This window comes from Arachis hypogaea, chromosome 3 (genome assembly GCF_003086295.3).
Source record: "Arachis hypogaea cultivar Tifrunner chromosome 3, arahy.Tifrunner.gnm2.J5K5, whole genome shotgun sequence".
Classification (NCBI taxonomy): Eukaryota; Viridiplantae; Streptophyta; class Magnoliopsida; order Fabales; family Fabaceae; genus Arachis; species Arachis hypogaea.
In genome coordinates, this window is record NC_092038.1 from 8174158 (window position 1) to 8190962 (window position 16805).

General features: G+C 33.4%; 3 protein-coding genes across 8 annotated transcripts; all 3 read left to right on the forward strand.

Moving 5' to 3' along the window:
• Positions 1 to 1262: 1262 nt before the first annotated feature.
• Positions 1263 to 4681, forward strand: LOC112789259 (porphobilinogen deaminase, chloroplastic). 2 transcript variants are annotated; one of them, XM_025831077.3, is made up of 5 exons: positions 1263 to 1501; positions 1984 to 2389; positions 3595 to 3801; positions 3996 to 4173; positions 4308 to 4681. In XM_025831077.3, exons 1-5 carry the CDS (start codon positions 1338 to 1340, stop codon positions 4418 to 4420), a joined length of 1068 nt encoding a protein of 355 aa, XP_025686862.1. In that variant the 5' UTR covers positions 1263 to 1337; the 3' UTR covers positions 4421 to 4681. The 2 variants fall into 2 exon arrangements, with proteins under 2 accessions (XP_025686862.1, XP_025686863.1); XM_025831078.3 differs by having other exon boundaries at positions 1264 to 1501; positions 1979 to 2389.
• Positions 4682 to 5765: 1084 nt separating this feature from the next.
• Positions 5766 to 8188, forward strand: LOC112789260 (uncharacterized). Its single transcript, XM_025831080.2, has 2 exons — positions 5766 to 5841; positions 5955 to 8188. Exon 2 carries the CDS (start codon positions 5993 to 5995, stop codon positions 7859 to 7861), a length of 1869 nt encoding a protein of 622 aa, XP_025686865.1. The 5' UTR covers positions 5766 to 5841; positions 5955 to 5992; the 3' UTR covers positions 7862 to 8188.
• Positions 8189 to 11076: 2888 nt separating this feature from the next.
• LOC112789261 (uncharacterized) lies at positions 11077 to 16226 on the forward strand. Of its 5 annotated transcripts, none has more exons than XM_072232319.1 (11): positions 11077 to 11182; positions 11747 to 12118; positions 12515 to 12651; positions 12747 to 12809; positions 12910 to 12996; positions 13095 to 13260; positions 13416 to 13605; positions 13774 to 14603; positions 14758 to 15378; positions 15456 to 15521; positions 15776 to 16226. In XM_072232319.1, the coding sequence occupies exons 2-11, from the start codon at positions 11939 to 11941 to the stop codon at positions 15884 to 15886; spliced, it is 2451 nt and encodes an 816-aa protein (XP_072088420.1). In that variant the 5' UTR covers positions 11077 to 11182; positions 11747 to 11938; the 3' UTR covers positions 15887 to 16226. The 5 variants fall into 5 exon arrangements, with proteins under 5 accessions (XP_072088420.1, XP_072088419.1, XP_072088416.1 ...); XM_072232318.1 differs by having other exon boundaries at positions 11081 to 11182; positions 15711 to 16226; XM_072232314.1 differs by having other exon boundaries at positions 11084 to 11182; positions 11589 to 12118; positions 15711 to 16226.
• The last annotated feature ends 579 nt before the right edge of the window (positions 16227 to 16805 follow it).

A 16805-nucleotide genomic window follows, 5' to 3' on the forward strand; every position in this document is an offset into this window, starting at 1 on the left:
TAAATCATTTTTATGAAATGATAACAGTTAATTAGTTGTTATATTCTTATTGCAAATTATTCATCTATATATCCCAATTTCTATATTTATTTTTTTTTTGGTGTCTTCCCAATTTATATACAAGTAAATGGCAGTAACGCATTACTACTTTTTTTTTTTTTAATTGAAATGCACTTAAATTCCAATAGGACAAATTGATTAACTTGTTCTTAAAAAAAAAAAAAAAACAAATCGTAGCGACTGAAAATGGTTTGAAAATAAATGGAAATGTTTTGGAGTCTCTAGCTCTCTGCGATTGAAGCTTTTATTAACCTGGATTTGCTCTTAAGCCAACCACTGCCATGCGATTTAAGAAACATAATAAAAATAGTAAAATTTATATCTATTTTATAAGAATTAAAAAATAAAATACAAACTCCTCCATGATATGAGAGGAAAATAATTTTTCTTATTTATTCCTCAATTACTATTATAAATATAATGTTTTATCACTTAACATTTTTTTTTCACATAATTCTTTTATTCCTAATTAAAAAATATACGACGGAAAATTATAAAAATTGCTAAAAAAAATGTTAGTAATAAAAATAGAAATTTAACTAATATTAATTTAAATATAGGAAAAAAAGCAGACTTTGATAATTTAATATTTTTAAATTAAATTCTTATAGTAGCTGATGAGATTTACTATCTTTATTATTTTAGTCTTTTAAATTTATTATAACAGTCTCCAAAATTTAGTCTAAATCTTTTCAGTGTTGAGTTAACAAATACAATGTCGAGTTAGTTTTAATTTGTCACGCTAGATATAAGGTAAAATAATATTTATTTATTTTGATGCTTAAATAAGACAAAAATAATATAATTTGACTGTGTTAGACAATAAGATTATAAGAGAAGACAAAATAATTTGTACATTATATATTTTTTTTTGTTTTTTATTTTGCCTTATTTAAATGCCAAAACTAAATAACGTCATTTAATTTTGTATTTAAAGTGATAATTTAGAACTAATTCAGCATTTTATTTGTAAGTTTAATTCTAAAAAAATCTAAAAATTAATATGATATCTAAAACTAAATTTAATAAACTAAAATAATAAAAATGATGAATGTTAGGGACTATTTACAAATTTAGTGGCATTTCTAATTTTTCAGAAATCACAATAGTGAGAGAAAGAAGAGCTAAGATGATATCCAATTGGGATGAAATGTGGGACCAGCTACTTCTAAGCACCAATAACTTTTTTTTCTATCTGCTTTCATATCATATCATTGCTTTCATGCACTGCATCACTTCACTCTCTCTCTCTCTCTCTCTCTCTCTCTCTCTGTGACATGGAGACACTTCTTTCATCATCAGCGTTGGCGCTTCCATGTCTCAAAACCTCTAAATGCCGCCGCACCGCCATGCTTCGCGTTAGGGCCTCTGTAGCCATTGACCAACACACTCACCAGACCACCTCCAACCTCGCACTCCTCAGAATTGGAACCAGAGGAAGGTACGCACTTCGATCTCCTTCCAACTATTGCTATATATCTGTTATCATTATGAAGACTCATTGAGCATTAGGTGTTTGTGATTATGTCACAAAGGATACCATAATGTCCCTGTGCTGCTTTCATGCTTTAACCAAGTCTTTACATTCTGCGCTTCTTTTTTCCTTTTTGATTCTACGGAAACCACACTTCACTCAACACCACCATCCATTGAAAGAAAATTAATAGAAAGTAAAAAATGAGATAGTGGACATTGTAGCTTTTAATTAAGTTGACTTTATGCTTTCAAGTTTAGACTTTTGGGGAATTTCAGGCTTGAAGGTAAATCTGTCTCACCATGCTTTTTCTTTTGTTATGAAATACTTGTGTGTACTCTTTATCTGATTAGGATCATAGGCTTGCTAAATGACTATGCTTTTACAAATGTTCTTGAATTTATATGTTTATTTGGGTTTTGTTTATAATTATGTTATGTTTAGAGCAGTCCACTGGCTCTAGCTCAGGCATATGAGACCAGAGACAAACTCATGTCATCACATCCGGAGCTAGCGGAAGAAGGAGCCATTCAGATTGTAGTAATTAAGACAACTGGTGACAAAATACTATCACAACCGCTTGCAGACATAGGTGGGAAGGGCCTGTTTACCAAAGAAATAGATGAGGCACTGATAAACGGCGACATTGACATTGCTGTCCACTCAATGAAAGATGTTCCTACTTATTTACCTGATAAAACAATTTTGCCTTGCAACCTTCCACGTGAGGATGTAAGAGATGCATTTATATCATTGAGTGCAAGTTCACTAGCCGATCTACCTGCTGGAAGTGTTGTTGGTACTGCTTCACTCAGACGAAAGTCGCAGATACTCCATAGATATCCATCTCTTAGTGTAAGTCGTCATGATCATATCCTCAAGTATTTCTCATTGGCATTGGCGTCCCCCTGCACGGGCGGGCATTCTTTTATTTTCTCATAATTCTAACCAGAAAATTATGATTTCTCATGCATTTCCTTAGAGAGAGACTGGGCATTAGTATCACCAATTCATCATCACTGCTGTTTTCTTGTGATGTGGTGGCATTAAACTGAGAAGCATATATAGGAGGCATTCAATTTTTTTTATAAGAATTGATATTTTGATTATAGCCAAAGGGTAGATTTTGTTGAACTGCAATGAATCTGGGGTTTAGATGATATCGAGCTTAAAAATCATACTGTGTGTAAGGGTGAAACTATCAAGGGAAATTAAGAGAGAGAAGTGTGATGTGTATTTCACGTAAATGAACCAAAATCAGTCTCAATTACAAGTATAGACTAAGCAATATAGTGAACAAAGCAATTAAACAAGGAAACAGCAAAAGAAGGAAGCTATGCAAGGTAGAGGAAGAATGAGGCTTCAAGTACTCTGCTGCCAGCACATATACCTGGAGAATTATGAAAATAGAGAAGAATGAGAAAAGGAAATGAGAGAAAGGAATGAGAATCTCAGAGAAGAAGAATGTCAGGGAAAAGGTATGTACCAGAATCTGCTAGCTAACGTAGCCTTCCAGTCTCCTATTAGTAGCTCTCTCCGTTGCACTTCTCTTTGGCCCCACAATTTGCGGATCACACGCCAGCTGTCCATATTGTGTAACTAACTCCTTTTCTAATGATGCATGGCCAGCCTCTTTGTCCCCTTTTGCTTTTCTGTCCCAATTCCCAAACACTGTGCTATGGGACGAATATAAAATTGGGGACTGTTGGAACATACTGTAGTTATTTTCTTATATGGACGGCATCAATTTTCTGATCGAAACATGTAACGGAATCATAATGTTTCAACTAAGCATATATTGGTTTTTAACCTTAAATGGCTACTGGTTTAGTAGTGTACGATGTCATGGTTGAGGTCTCAATGGGCATTCATTGTCTCTTCTTAAGTATCTGGCAATTTCCTATGTCTTCCACATGTATGGATGCCGTGGTGTTTATGGCATTCCTTTTTCTGTTTCATATCATATAATTGTTTTTATTTGTTGGTTCATTTGTTGTCAGTTCTCTAGACCACTGATTGATTCTTCTTGTTTCTAATTTACATGTAATTTTTTGTCTCAGGTTCAGGATAACTTCCGCGGCAATGTCCAAACAAGGCTGAGAAGACTCAGTGAGGGTGTTGTCCAAGCTACACTATTGGCAGTTGCTGGACTCAAACGATTAAATATGACAGAAAATGTGACTTCAACCCTATCAATTGATGACATGCTTCCAGCAGTTGCCCAAGGCGCAATCGGAATAGCCTGTAGAAGTGACGATGACAAAATGGTGAGTGTTTCATTATATCGAATGCTCTGTCCACTCATCAAACTTGTCGAAAAATGTCTTGTTCTTTTATAAATACATGTTATCATCTATCAAGAAACATTAAGCCGTAAGATCATGGAAGTTTTGTACTTGATGCAATTGCAGATTTACTAATTTTAAGTCTCCCTATATTTTCAATTTTCTGGCTGATGTAGGCCGAATACCTTGCTTCGCTGAATCATGAAGAAACAAGGCTAGCAGTTTCATGTGAAAGAGCCTTCCTTGAGACTCTAGATGGATCTTGCCGCACTCCTATAGCAGGTTATGCTTGCAGAAACGAAGATGGAAATTGCTTGTTTAGAGGACTAGTTGCTTCACCAGATGGAACCCGTGGTATGAACATCACTATAAGATTTACATAATTTGACTTCATCTAGTTACTATAACCTTGGAAAGTTGTCAAATGCCAATTACCATTCATGAAGGTTGCTCATAATTCTGAATCTTTTCTTCTGTTTTTTTGGCAGTGCTTGAAACATCAAGGATTGGTGCATATGCTGTTGAAGATATGATGAAGATGGGTAAGGATGCTGGGGAGGAGCTTCTTTCTAGAGCTGGACCTGGCTTTTTCAGTAGTTAGGTATCTATATTAACAGGTTTATAGAGTGTGTAGGTAAGATAGGTTGCATTGGCCAGCCTTTTCTCTAAGGTGGCTTCATCCAAGGTTTAAGGTTATTTATTTGACCCGTTTAGTTGTAAAGATTTGAGAAGTGAGCCTCTAACGAGGGTCGTGTTGTGACTTGTGTCTTGTGTATTTTCACGAGATTGGAAAAAGCCAAATTTTGTAATGAGGATTGTGTGGAAGCAAGAATATCAAATATTACAATAATTCATATTGTCATTTTTATCTTGATAATATTATTTTTTTTTGCTATAAATTTATACAAATATAATACAATAAAATCATGTGAAAAATAACATTATAAAAGATAAGAATGACATGATCATTTTTTTAATTTCTATTCCAAGATAAATAAAAGTTGATGAGAAATGATATTTTTGTAGATATTCTTAAACATCTTAATTATTATATTAAATAAAGGAAAAAATGATATACGATTAACAAATGTCTTTACTAATATCAATGTCTAATCCTTAAAAAAAAAAATCAACTTTTTATTTATTTAAGTTGTCAAAACCAAAATAATTTTCACTCGCATTTATAAGATCAAAGTAATTAAATACACATTAAAATACGATAAAAATTCAAGTTAATAGCCGAGACCGAGAATATTTAATTTAACAAATTTGATTAAATTTTCGGCTTAACAAATTTCGAGGTTTTTTGTTTGTTTGGATGTCATTAAATATTTATTAGGGTGTTATTAAATCGATAAAAAAATATTTTTTAATAAAAATATATTTTTATTTTTTAGTATATTTGACAAATTTTTAATAATAAAAATAAAAACACTTGAAAAATTAAAAAATATTTTTTTGAAAAGTTACAATTTATATTTTTAAAAAAAAATTCTCAAAAAAAATATTTTTCACATAATAAATAAACAAAAAAATAATTTTTATCTTATTTTATCTAAATATAATTAATAAATAAAAAAATTCTTTAAACATAAAATGACTTTTATTTTTGTAAAAAATCTTTAAAAAAAAGATTATTATAAAAAAGATATTTTTTATTTTTTAGTATATTTGATAAATTTTTAATAATAAAAATAAAAATATTTTTTTAAAAAATTACATTTTACATCTTTTTTCTTAAAAAAAATATTTTTTATATAATAAATATTTTTATCTTATTTTATTCAAATAATTGATAAATAATTTTTTTATATAAAATATTCAAATATAAAATTTTTATTTTTTTAAAGAAATTATTAAAAAAATATTTTCTGAAAAAGTCGTCCAAACAACCCTTTATATGTAAAATTTGGAAGTGACACTTGGACGCTAGATTGATCCATAACCATCCCATTCTGTTGCTGAATTTTCCCCTTTCCTCTTCCTTCTCCGCGTGCAGATTCCTCTGGTCTTCCTCTCACAGTAAGTCTCTCTTGGCCACTGACATTGAACTCTTCATTGGTTTTCTATTTTGCTTATACCTTTTGCCCAAAGATTCCATCTTTGTTAACTGTTTTCCCAAAATCGCAGTGCAGTTCTGTGGGGGAGAAACTTTGTCGTTTTGGAACAGCCAATGGCGATTGCGTTATTGTGGCTCTGGAACCTGCAAAACCTCTGGCCTTTCTCTGCATTAAGGACCAACGACCTTCGAGATTCGAAGAAATTGGTAAGCAAGCTGTCTGTACCTGAGCACACAAAGCAATTCGTTTTCGCGTTCCGTGATCCCAAAACCCAAACCCTAGTTTATGTTCTTTCGGCGTTGAACTTGTCTAAGCTATCGGCAATTGATGCACAGTTCCTTATTAGGGAAATTAGGCCTGATGCTGTTGTTGTTCAAGGGGGTCGTTCCTCTTTTCCTGAGATTCTTGAATCTGAGGGAGATGTTGAGGTTGACAAGGCACTCCCTACTTCACCATTTGGGGTAATCAAACAGTGTTTTGTTGAAAAGATTGGTAAGGAACAATATGAGAGTGTTGCAGGGAATTTTGTGATGAAGGAAATCTTTGGGACCAGTTTTCATGGCCACTTATTGGCCGCCAAGAAGGCGGCTGACGACGTAGGTTCAGCATTTGTTGTGATCGAGTCGGGTTTAGGTAGCTCTATTGATAATTCTAATATCGGTGGTGGTGTTGATGCTGGAAGCCATTTTAATGGTTTTGTTAGCAGTTTGGTTCCTCAACAACCAGGTGTTGTTACTCTAGCTCCAGTTACTTTGAATAGGTTTTCTCTGAGTAATGATGCCAAGGCGCAGATGGCAAAGGTTTTATCGGTTGTTATGGATCCACCATTACTTAGGACCTCTGGTTCCAATTCAGAGGTTGGTTCAGGGGAAATTCAGGCAAGTAGTAGTTATGAGGTCCCAGCCTTTGCCAGGTCTATCTATCCATTCCTTGAAGACTTGCATAATATATTTGACAACATTCCATCAATTGGGAGGGCGTTAGCACATGCACAAAAGATGCTATTGGATGTAAACAGAGGTGAGGCGCTTGACGCAAGAACTGTTTCCGAGGTTCATAGATTTAGAATTGCAGTTGAGGGGATTAGAGTATCTCTAAATAAGAGCGGTTTGGCTCCAACTAACAGCAAAGTCGATCCCAGGTCTCAAAAGATTGATTTCTCAGAGCTTTCAGTTGACGAGAAGTCGGATGTGCTCTTTGCACATGCTATCCGTAGTCAGGCTGATAAGTTTAAGACCGTTGTTGCAGTAGTAGATGCTGGCTCCTTAGGAGGTCTTAGGAAGCATTGGGATACTCCTCTTCCCGATGAAGTCAAAGAGCTGGTTGGAGATCTAACAATAAATTCTGGAGTTGAACGGGTGTCTCTGAATTATAGCAACAAGAAACGCTTGTTACCAGAGAATCCTATGATGGCAGTAGGGGCAGGAGCAACAGCTGTTTTAGGTGCTTCATCCTTGACCAAAGTAGTTCCTGCATCAACTCTCATGAAGGTTGCTACCTTCAAAGTTCCGGCTTCAATCAAAGTCGTTGTCAGTTATACACACAAGGCTCTGGGTTTTTCCCTGGGCCCATCTAAAGTTGTTGCATCTTCCGGTGCTAAAACTTCCAGTATCATGAAGGCAGCTGGATCTGCCGAGAAGATTCGAGCTATTGCTCACAGTGTTATAGCCTCGGCTGAAAGAACCAGTATCTCGGTTATGAGAACGGCCTTCTTCGAAATAATGAGAAAGCGAAAGATACAGCCTGTTGGGTTTTTGCCTTGGGCTACATTCGTAGGGAGCATTGGAGCATGTTCAGGCTTACTTATGTGTGGGGATGGGATCGAGTGCGCTGTTGAATCTGTCCCTGCAGCACACTCAATTGCTAGTTTGGGTCGTGGGATTCAACATTTACGCGAAGCATCAAAAGCAGTGATGCTAGCAGAAGGAACCAGAATCCAGAATTCAATTGAATCTTTAAGAAACAGAATAAGGGATCGATAGAGAGGGAGTGTACATATATTTTGTTCTGAAATTTTGATTGTTCAGGAAATTGTTATGTACATATATTTTGTTCTTAGGCAGATTAGTTTTATATGAATCATACAAATACCAACACAGGACTTTGTTTAACCCCCTAACTACTGTTGGCTTAAGGTTGAAGGAAATTTACTAGCCTCTTTGTTCATAATGGTAACTCTTTGCAGATTATGTGATTCACATGTCATTTACATAAATTGTGAAAGAGAAATGATATGGTGATTCACATTCATTCATACTTTAATTCATACAAAAGAAAACAATAAATTACAAGGTGGTGTATTATATTTCTTAGTTTGTCTATGTCATTTTTGTCCTTTCTTGATGAGTTAAAGCATAAATTTAAGTGAGTATGGTGAGTCTTCTATGGTTGATACTTCTGTGAATATGGCCATACGGATAAAGTTTTACTCTTGTTAGTTACTGTTACCTCCATTTCTACCAAAACATTTACCGTTACAATTTTCTTTTCTTGGTTGATGATGTATCAAAAGGAAGAATTCTCAGCCAATGGACGTGGCTGACCTTTATCTCCCACTATGCAAAAGAATCAGGAGAATCTCTTGAAAACAATTATCAAAAAGAAGTAGGGTCTATTAAGAACTTAATAATACTATAAATAAACCCCACTTTTGGTTTGGTGAAATTTAATTGGTCTTGTTGCAACTTTCATAGAAACTCACAATTTCCATAATAAATGATAAACAACTAGATGTATCTCACGTGGCATAGAACAACAGCTTCATATAAAGAAGCCTATGATCATGATGAACAATTTGCACGTTCTCTTCATGTATAAGGAAAAGGAGTGGTGGTCTACTATGATATCATGCGGGGACATAAATTTATGAAACAAGTATAATTTAATATGTTTGACTTACATTTTGTGTATTTTTAGATTAATATGTACAGATATATTATTAATCTAATCTAATAATGAAATATAACCGTGACAAATAAGTGCGAACTTGATGTCTCTAAAACATTTTTTTAACTTAGTGTCGTGCAAGTTATGCACAATGTGATAGTAGAAACACATTACATACGCAACATTTGATATCAACTAACTATTGATTGTGACATAACTAGTTTCTTAAACTGCAACTAGTCTCTCGGTACTATTGTTATTTCTAATTATGATATGAGCTGACATTTTATGGCATTAGAAAGAGTTGTGTACAATTGCAGAAAGATGTGGCTAAATCCAGCATTATAGCTGCTATTACAGTTAAATTATGGACCACAATTTAAAACTAATCTATAAGAAGACTATAACTTAAAAATAAGTGCAACTAGCCGGCTCAACCTCTTTTCTTTTCATATAGAGTGTGTGTGGTTGTGGTGTAATTATTATTTTGTTATTTAGATTTCATTCTCATGACAATCAAATATACTTAGGAGGAAGGTGATAATTGAAATTCAAATGATGGTATTTTGATTTCTTGCAATCAAATTTGTTTGGGAATAGTTTTTCAAACTTTGAATTAAATATGGAAATATGATATTCCTATTTTAAAAATTTTAGGAATTATTTATAATTCCCCCAACCACACACACTCATAAAATAATAAATTCAAAGGGAATTTACGATGTTATGGATACGGATGTCAATGGAATAGAATGGGTCGCATTGGGAATCACCTTATTCCTCATTTTTAAATTCTAAAATTTTGTTTGTTTCTATTTTGATCTCTATTATGAGAATTAAAATATTACATTTTTTTATTTTTCGTCTTTGTAGAATTGTAGTTCATGGGATTTTTTGGTATATATATATTATGTCTGGGCTTGACTTTGTAGGTAGAACCTAGAGCTTGATATTTTGTATTCTGGGTATTGTATTTCTCATATTCTTTTCTTTTATCTGGTTTTCATATTTTCGAGTGTGTTGAACTTTTTTTTTACGGTTTTACTTCAATTTTCTTTCAAGGCTCTTATTTACAAATTTTTTTAACTATACCTAGGTATATATACATTTTTTATTTTTAAAAATCGTAATACCTTTTCATCTCTGCCTATATAAAAAAAATAAAAAATACAATACATTAATACAATATACAATTTAATTAGATTTATTTATATATGATATATAGAAATGTTAAAAAATCTTATTAAGAATTATACTTAAGAATAATTTAAACATTTTATATATTTCAAAAATCTCGCATAATAAAACTGATATTTCAATCATATTCCCTGACAAAATAGAAATGTGAATACAAATTGTCACTAATTAATAAAATTATAAATAATAGATCAAGCTCTTTTAAAATATAAAAATCGATTGAATAAAAAAAAGTAAGAATTTAATCAACTTTAAATTAGAAGTTTAAATTTAATGTTAATTTTTTACTTTATTATTTTACAAAACTTGTGGCTTTAGAAAATGTGTGAGAAATTATTTATCACCGCTAGTACATGCCTACCACTTCTGATTTCTGAATGGTGATGCATTCCATGTCCCTTTCATCTTTAAAGACAATTAATGGTATCTGAGCTAAGCCATCTAACTCAGTACCTCTCACTTTCACAAACCCCATTTGATATGAAATTTGCATTTTCCATTATTTAGTGAAGTCAATATATTGGTAGAATTATATTGAGCTTCATAATTTCGAGGCTTCTTGTTATGGTGATCCAAGTTCCAATGGAACCCATACATTCTTCCCAAGTAGTTGTAGCATCATGATCAAAGTCATGCAAAGAATCTTGACTGTTGCCAAATAAGTCGTCAGAGTTTGGTAAGATTAAATTTATAATCACCATTTTTTATGTACAAATATAAATAAAGTAGATGGAGTTGGTTAAGCTAAGGTGTGAAACTCACTAAGTGAATTAACCGCTTATTATAGGTCAAAGTTATTAACAAATAAACAAAAAGTATAATTTTATTTTTCTCAATTATTCCATTATTATATAAGAATATATATTTGATATTTATAAAAAAATAATTATAATATTATAAAAATTATTTAATTATTCTATACTATGATAGATTTGATTATTTGAATGAATGATTATTTTATTTGTATAAATATATGAGTTTAATTTTAATATACCGATAATATAATTATTTTTATTGGTATGATAGTAATTTGATACACGTCTATAATTGGTATATTTTACCATTGCATCAAAATTAAATTATATATATATATATAATAATTTTTCAGAACAACATCTAATATAAAAGAGTGATATTATGAGCCAGAAAAGATTGAAGGGTCAAGAAAACCAACCAAGAAAGGTGATGGAGAAAGAAGCTATCTACACCTGATTGCAAAGGTTTTTTGTACTTGCATACTTGTACTTATAATCTAAAAAATAGTATCTGATACTAACTTCTACTTGATGTTTCTTCATGGAGCCCCACAAACCTACCCTTCTCTTCATCACTTCACAACCCCAATCTCTTATTCACAACTCAAATTATGAGTTCTTCTCCTTAGATTAGATGGCATGACAAAACAAGAGAATTTTCTTTTATCAGGTATTAGAAGTCTTTGAGCAGATAGATGATCAGAGACATTTATCATCCATGGCCCCATATGGGGTAGTAGATTATGGTAGATACCTTACCCCATATGGTACAAACTATACAAACCAATAACCAAACAAGTCCAAAGAATTTTTTTATGACTTTCTATTTTCATTTGAGATTTGCTTTATTTCTTTCTCTCTTTTTTATCAGGATCCCTATTTTATTATTATTATGCCACCATGTCAGTGTTTCATATAATATATGGCATCTGGATACTCTTCTCTGAAAGGTGCTGTATAGTTGAGGTTACTGCTTCATGCTGCCCTTATTATCAATTCTTCAAACAAAGCAATAAGAGATTTGTGCAGAAAACTGATAGGTTTTGGAAGTTCAATGAACAAGCTGATAGATGGGTTGAAGTTGTGTTTCCTTATGATGATCATCTGGTATCTGAATTCAGCAACAAAGAAGGAGGATTGAAGGAAGAACAGCATGAATTGTTTGATGCTAAGCCCTTGGATGTGGTTTTGCCACTGAGGAAGAGAATTTCATTGACCAGAATGTCAGATACATCTATTTGGGTCACTGGGGAAAGTGGTTCTATATATGAGAGGTTTTGGAATGGACTTGAATGGGTTATTGCCCCTCATGACTTGCCAATAGCATCCGGCCGCGCAACCGCGGTATTCATCATCAATCACATAATTCTTGCTGCTTCTGAAGCAGGAAATCTCTATCAGGTTACACCTTATAAGTATCATTAGTTTGTAAGGCCGTGTTTGGATATTGTCTCAGGACACAAATACAGATATGTTGAGGGACAAAAACCTATTTAGACTAAAAGGATAGACTTAAATATCTTTGTCCTAAGACATAAGGACAGTGGGGACATATTTTATCCGTCTTTATTATCTCAGTATCTCTGTATTTTGTGTCCGGGGACAGTTATCAATTGTTCATTGTTTGTTTCGGATTCATATCACACAATTACATGCATATATAGCTTAGCAAGTATTTAATTCAAGGACACTAGTATGATTTGATTCTGCACTTTAAATTGGTGTTATGTTAGTTGTTGGAACTGCAACAGTGCCTATTGCCTCTTGAGTTAACAGATTATGTTTTGGTTTTAGCAGATGCATGTGCAATTTGGTGAAACCTCACAAACAGTTTGGTTGGATGTCACACCTACACTCAATCAAATCACAAATAATGATTCAAAGAAAAATCCTTTGGTGTTAATAAAGTCTGGAATTGTGTCACATGATAGGCAGTGAGTAAACATAATAATACCTTCTTTGTTCTTAGATTGATTTAACCATGTATAATTCAAGCATATGCTGAATTTAGATTTTGTTGTTGGGACAGGAGAATTTATTTCTGCACAAGGAATGGAACACTGTTAGAACTTCTTGGGGTTGAGCCTCTAAGGTAAAACTCAAGTTTTGGAGCAAATATATTAGTGTTAAAGAAGTTAATCGTCTGCAAATATCATTAAGTTCGCTTCTATTCCGCGACATATATAGAGCAGATGGACAAATCATGGCCAACCAGCTGGAGCAAATGTAGCAGCAATAGCTGAAGTTGCTTCTGTAAGAGAAGTAGTGTATACCATAAGGTGAAGTTAAGATGTGGTGTTCTTTTTTTAAGGTGCAAATTGCCATCCTAATTCTATAAGTATTAAATATCATTGTTCACCTTGTTGTGTTAATGTAGTTCTGCTGGAGATCTTTATGAATATGATGAAAAATCAAAACCATCATGGAAGAAGCACATATGGAAAGAAAGGACAGCACAATTCGCGCCTTTAGTACCATCTAAAGGGTGCACTCTAAGCGGACTGAGTGGTGATTATTCTGAATCTCTGTTTCTTCTAAACAAGGTACTTTTAGTTAGTTCACTAGAATTTCATTAAGTTCCAATTGGATTTTGAGATGGACAACTTGGAAAAATGTTGAATTTCAACTTCGCTCCCTCGAATTAAATTCTGTCTGCCATGGACAGCATGTTCTAAAAATGTCTGATAATTGTATATAGGAGGGTGATTTGGTAGAGAGGAGACTGCATCAGAGGAAGTGGAAATGGATGGTCCATGGAAGTCCACCACATCAAAATTTGACATCCATTACGCCGGCTCTACATGACGAATCAAGTGAAACTTTCTTTTCCTTGTTCTTCACCAGTGCAGTTGGATCAGTCTTTGAATATCAAATGCCAAAACAATTAGGTTAGTCATCCAGTTATGCTACAAATTATTTAACTTAATGCATATGAACTTCAAAACTTTAGCATAATATCTCCTAATGAATAAAATCATTCATGTATTAACTAGAGAGGTTTCAACCTGAATACTACTTTCTAGACACTAAATTCTCACATGAACACACATGCACAGGTACAACTAATCGATTTCCAGGAAGTTGGGAAAATCATCAGCACCCTTTACATGCTAAAGTAGCAAGAGGTATAATTGGCTTGCCATTACAAGCTGGCAGGATACTGTTTCCACTAGATGATGGTAGACTTGCAGAATTACATCTACTAGGACTAGGCGGCGAAAGTTCAGGACCAGCTTTACCACAAAACTTTAGAAGGAAAGCATCAACTAAATATGTTTGGTCGATATTAGATGTTCCAGAGAGCGAAGGATGGAATGCAGAATATTGCACAGAAGAACGTGGCCCCAGAAATTGCCTTGCAGGACTAAAAGATGAATCAGTGGATTCTGGAACAAGTTCAGTAACAGGTAGGAGAAAGCAAAGCCAGACACAGAATTACTACTTATCGCTGGGCACTTCATTAGGCGAATCGACTAAATCTACAGAAGATTATAATCTCCCTGATGGCTGGACTAGTAGTAACTTCCGGCTTCGGTTGATGTATGAAGGAAAGTCATTTTTCTTCATAACAAATGATGGATTAGTGTTTGAACACATTTGTATTGAGAATGTTTGGGTGTGGCTGAAGCATGAGAGTTCTACAGCTATAGAAGGTATAGTGGGAAACTATAATGGAAGCTTGTTCATGGTTGATACATTTGGGAGTGTGCTTCTTAGAGAATGGCATGAAAATGAGATAGCATGGAGGAATTGCAGTGCTATGAGGAAAGGAAAGAGTGTTATTGGAGGCCAACCATGGGATAGATTTCCAGCTAAATCAAGGAAGGTTACAACAGAAGATGCACTCTTCTTTGTGAGTAAAAATGGAAGATTACTGCAGTTCATGGTAGGTTAACAGTAGTTAATAAAAGAATTATGCACTTTGAGTAGTTAATAACTCCTTTCCCTTAAGTTTTTCGCTTTGTAATTCTAATTAATTCTAATGAAATCAATTAAATACTCATATTCATGATCAACTTCATATCTTTCATTATACACAGGTTTTCATGAGGAAGTTTAAATGGAAAGATTGCAAACATCCTCCAAATGCTAAAGTTGCATGCATTGTAGACCAGGAATTGTTCAGGGAAAACATAGTATTCGTCACAGGAAGAAACGGTCGCCTATATCAGTATAACAAAGTGACTGATTTGTGGCATGAGCATTACCAATCTCAGCATTTGATTCTATCACAGTTTCCTGGAACAGTTATTAGACCATCACAGAAATCGCTCTCAGGCTCACTCTTCATGCTTTCAGTAGAAGGTGGCCTTGTTGAGTACCAATGGAATGCATGGAATGGATGGAACTGGATAGAACATGGAACACCCGATAAAGGCGCGAAACTAGTTGGTTCAACTGGTCCTAGCTTTGAGGGTACTCAACTACTTTTGATTGGTTCAGATGGAAAAGTGTACCTGAGATACATGGACAAAAATGGTGCATGGAAGTGGAAGGACTTTGGTTTCCCTTCAATGGGAAGTGAAATGGTTGAGGCGAATCGACCAAGACAAAGTGGACTCAATGATGGGAAGGTAGTTTGCAATGATGAATATTCTATGCATGGCTTGAAGAAAGATCAGAACAACCTTTCTGATCAAAAGTCTAAATGTGATCCTAAGGTAAAGTATAATCTACATTTACTGATTGAACAAAAAAACATAGATAGAGCATTGATTTTGAGTCTGATTCAACACAGGTTTCATCTACAAGACCAATTCCATTTTCTGAAGGTTCTGTTATATTTGAGCTCAGAGATGGCAGGGTAAGAAACTTTTATCTCATGGGAAAAAAAAAATTACAGTATAATCACCTTATTCATTATGTATAAAGCAACAAGCAAATGCTTTTTAGAAATGGCTATTTTTCTATTTCAATGCTTATTATGAAAATTTTTACCAATGCTGAAATCGCTCTCTCCGTTTCCTTTTATCTGTGACTATAACAATGACAGATAAAAGAAAACGGAGGGAGTTCATTTAATATATGGCTGACGAGTGATGACACGACTAATGGCAGTTGGCAGAACTACAGCTTGTGGAGGAGACAGATTGGGTTTGGTCAAGGACCATTGGAACTCCAGCCAGTTCATGCTTAGAAAATTATTGGATCACTGTGGCATCCTCATAATATTGAAAGAAAAAGGTGAATGTTATGCTAACAAATATGAAAGAAATAGTGAGTAGTGACACTATTATGCTAACAAAAATGGTGAAAGAAAAGGTACTAGTTAGCAACACTTGAAGATGAAGTAGCTATTTCCTTTAAGAGGCTGAATAGGTAGTGTTAGTATTTGAGGTACAATACAAAGCCCTGTGGAGATGAGCTATGATAGCTTACTTGTAACATAGATGTAAAAGGAAAATAATAATATATATTTGTACAGCCAAAATAGTACATTGAATAAGAGCATGCACAAAACAATCCTTTCATTGTATATAATCTATCAATGCTACAAAGAAATTCTCTATTTTAACTGTCTCATTTAAACTCTCTTTAGGTAGCGTATTACCATTAAAAAATTTCAAAAATATAAAAGAATGAAATTTTGTATAACTTTAAATTATAAAAAAGTAAAATATATTTTTTGTCCTTAAAATTTTTTAAATTTTGTAAAAAATTTAAAAAATATTCTTAAATTTTATTTTGTTTTAATTTTATTCTAAAAATTTTTAATTTGCATCAAATGTATTTGCATCAAATGTACCTCTGATAACTATATTTTTTTTAAAAATTAGAAACTAATTTAATAATAGTACTTGACAATTAGGAGCTAGTAACATAACTTTGTATTTGACTTACTTGTGTTTTTTTTGTAACTTAAAAGAAAATAAACAACAACTAAGAAAGAAAAAATAAACAAGAAACTGTTTAAGAAAGGCAGTCCCGCGGAATAACTCCTTTCAAGACAATGGAAGCTTCACTTGGAGAGAAAGGGTTCTCATTGCAGTCTTTGCTATGCATATCTCAAGATCAACCAGAGATCAACACGCCATTTCCAAGACATGATATCTTGAATTTTGAACACCAAAGGATCAATAAACTTAGA

Excerpts from the sequence above, each read along its gene's own strand:
- LOC112789259 (XM_025831077.3), top strand. The coding sequence starts at position 1,338 with ATGGAGACACTTCTTTCATCATCAGCGTTGGCGCTTCCATGTCTCAAA. Across the intron at positions 1,502-1,983 it reads AGAATTGGAACCAGAGGAAG|TCCACTGGCTCTAGCTCAGG; the intron begins GTACGCACTTCG and ends TGTTTAGAGCAG. Across the intron at positions 2,390-3,594 it reads ATAGATATCCATCTCTTAGT|GTTCAGGATAACTTCCGCGG; the intron begins GTAAGTCGTCAT and ends TTTTTGTCTCAG.
- LOC112789260 (XM_025831080.2), top strand. The coding sequence starts at position 5,993 with ATGGCGATTGCGTTATTGTGGCTCTGGAACCTGCAAAACCTCTGGCCT.
- LOC112789261 (XM_072232314.1), top strand. The coding sequence starts at position 11,618 with ATGTCAGTGTTTCATATAATATATGGCATCTGGATACTCTTCTCTGAA. Across the intron at positions 14,604-14,757 it reads GAAGATTACTGCAGTTCATG|GTTTTCATGAGGAAGTTTAA; the intron begins GTAGGTTAACAG and ends CATTATACACAG. Across the intron at positions 15,379-15,455 it reads AGTCTAAATGTGATCCTAAG|GTTTCATCTACAAGACCAAT; the intron begins GTAAAGTATAAT and ends GATTCAACACAG.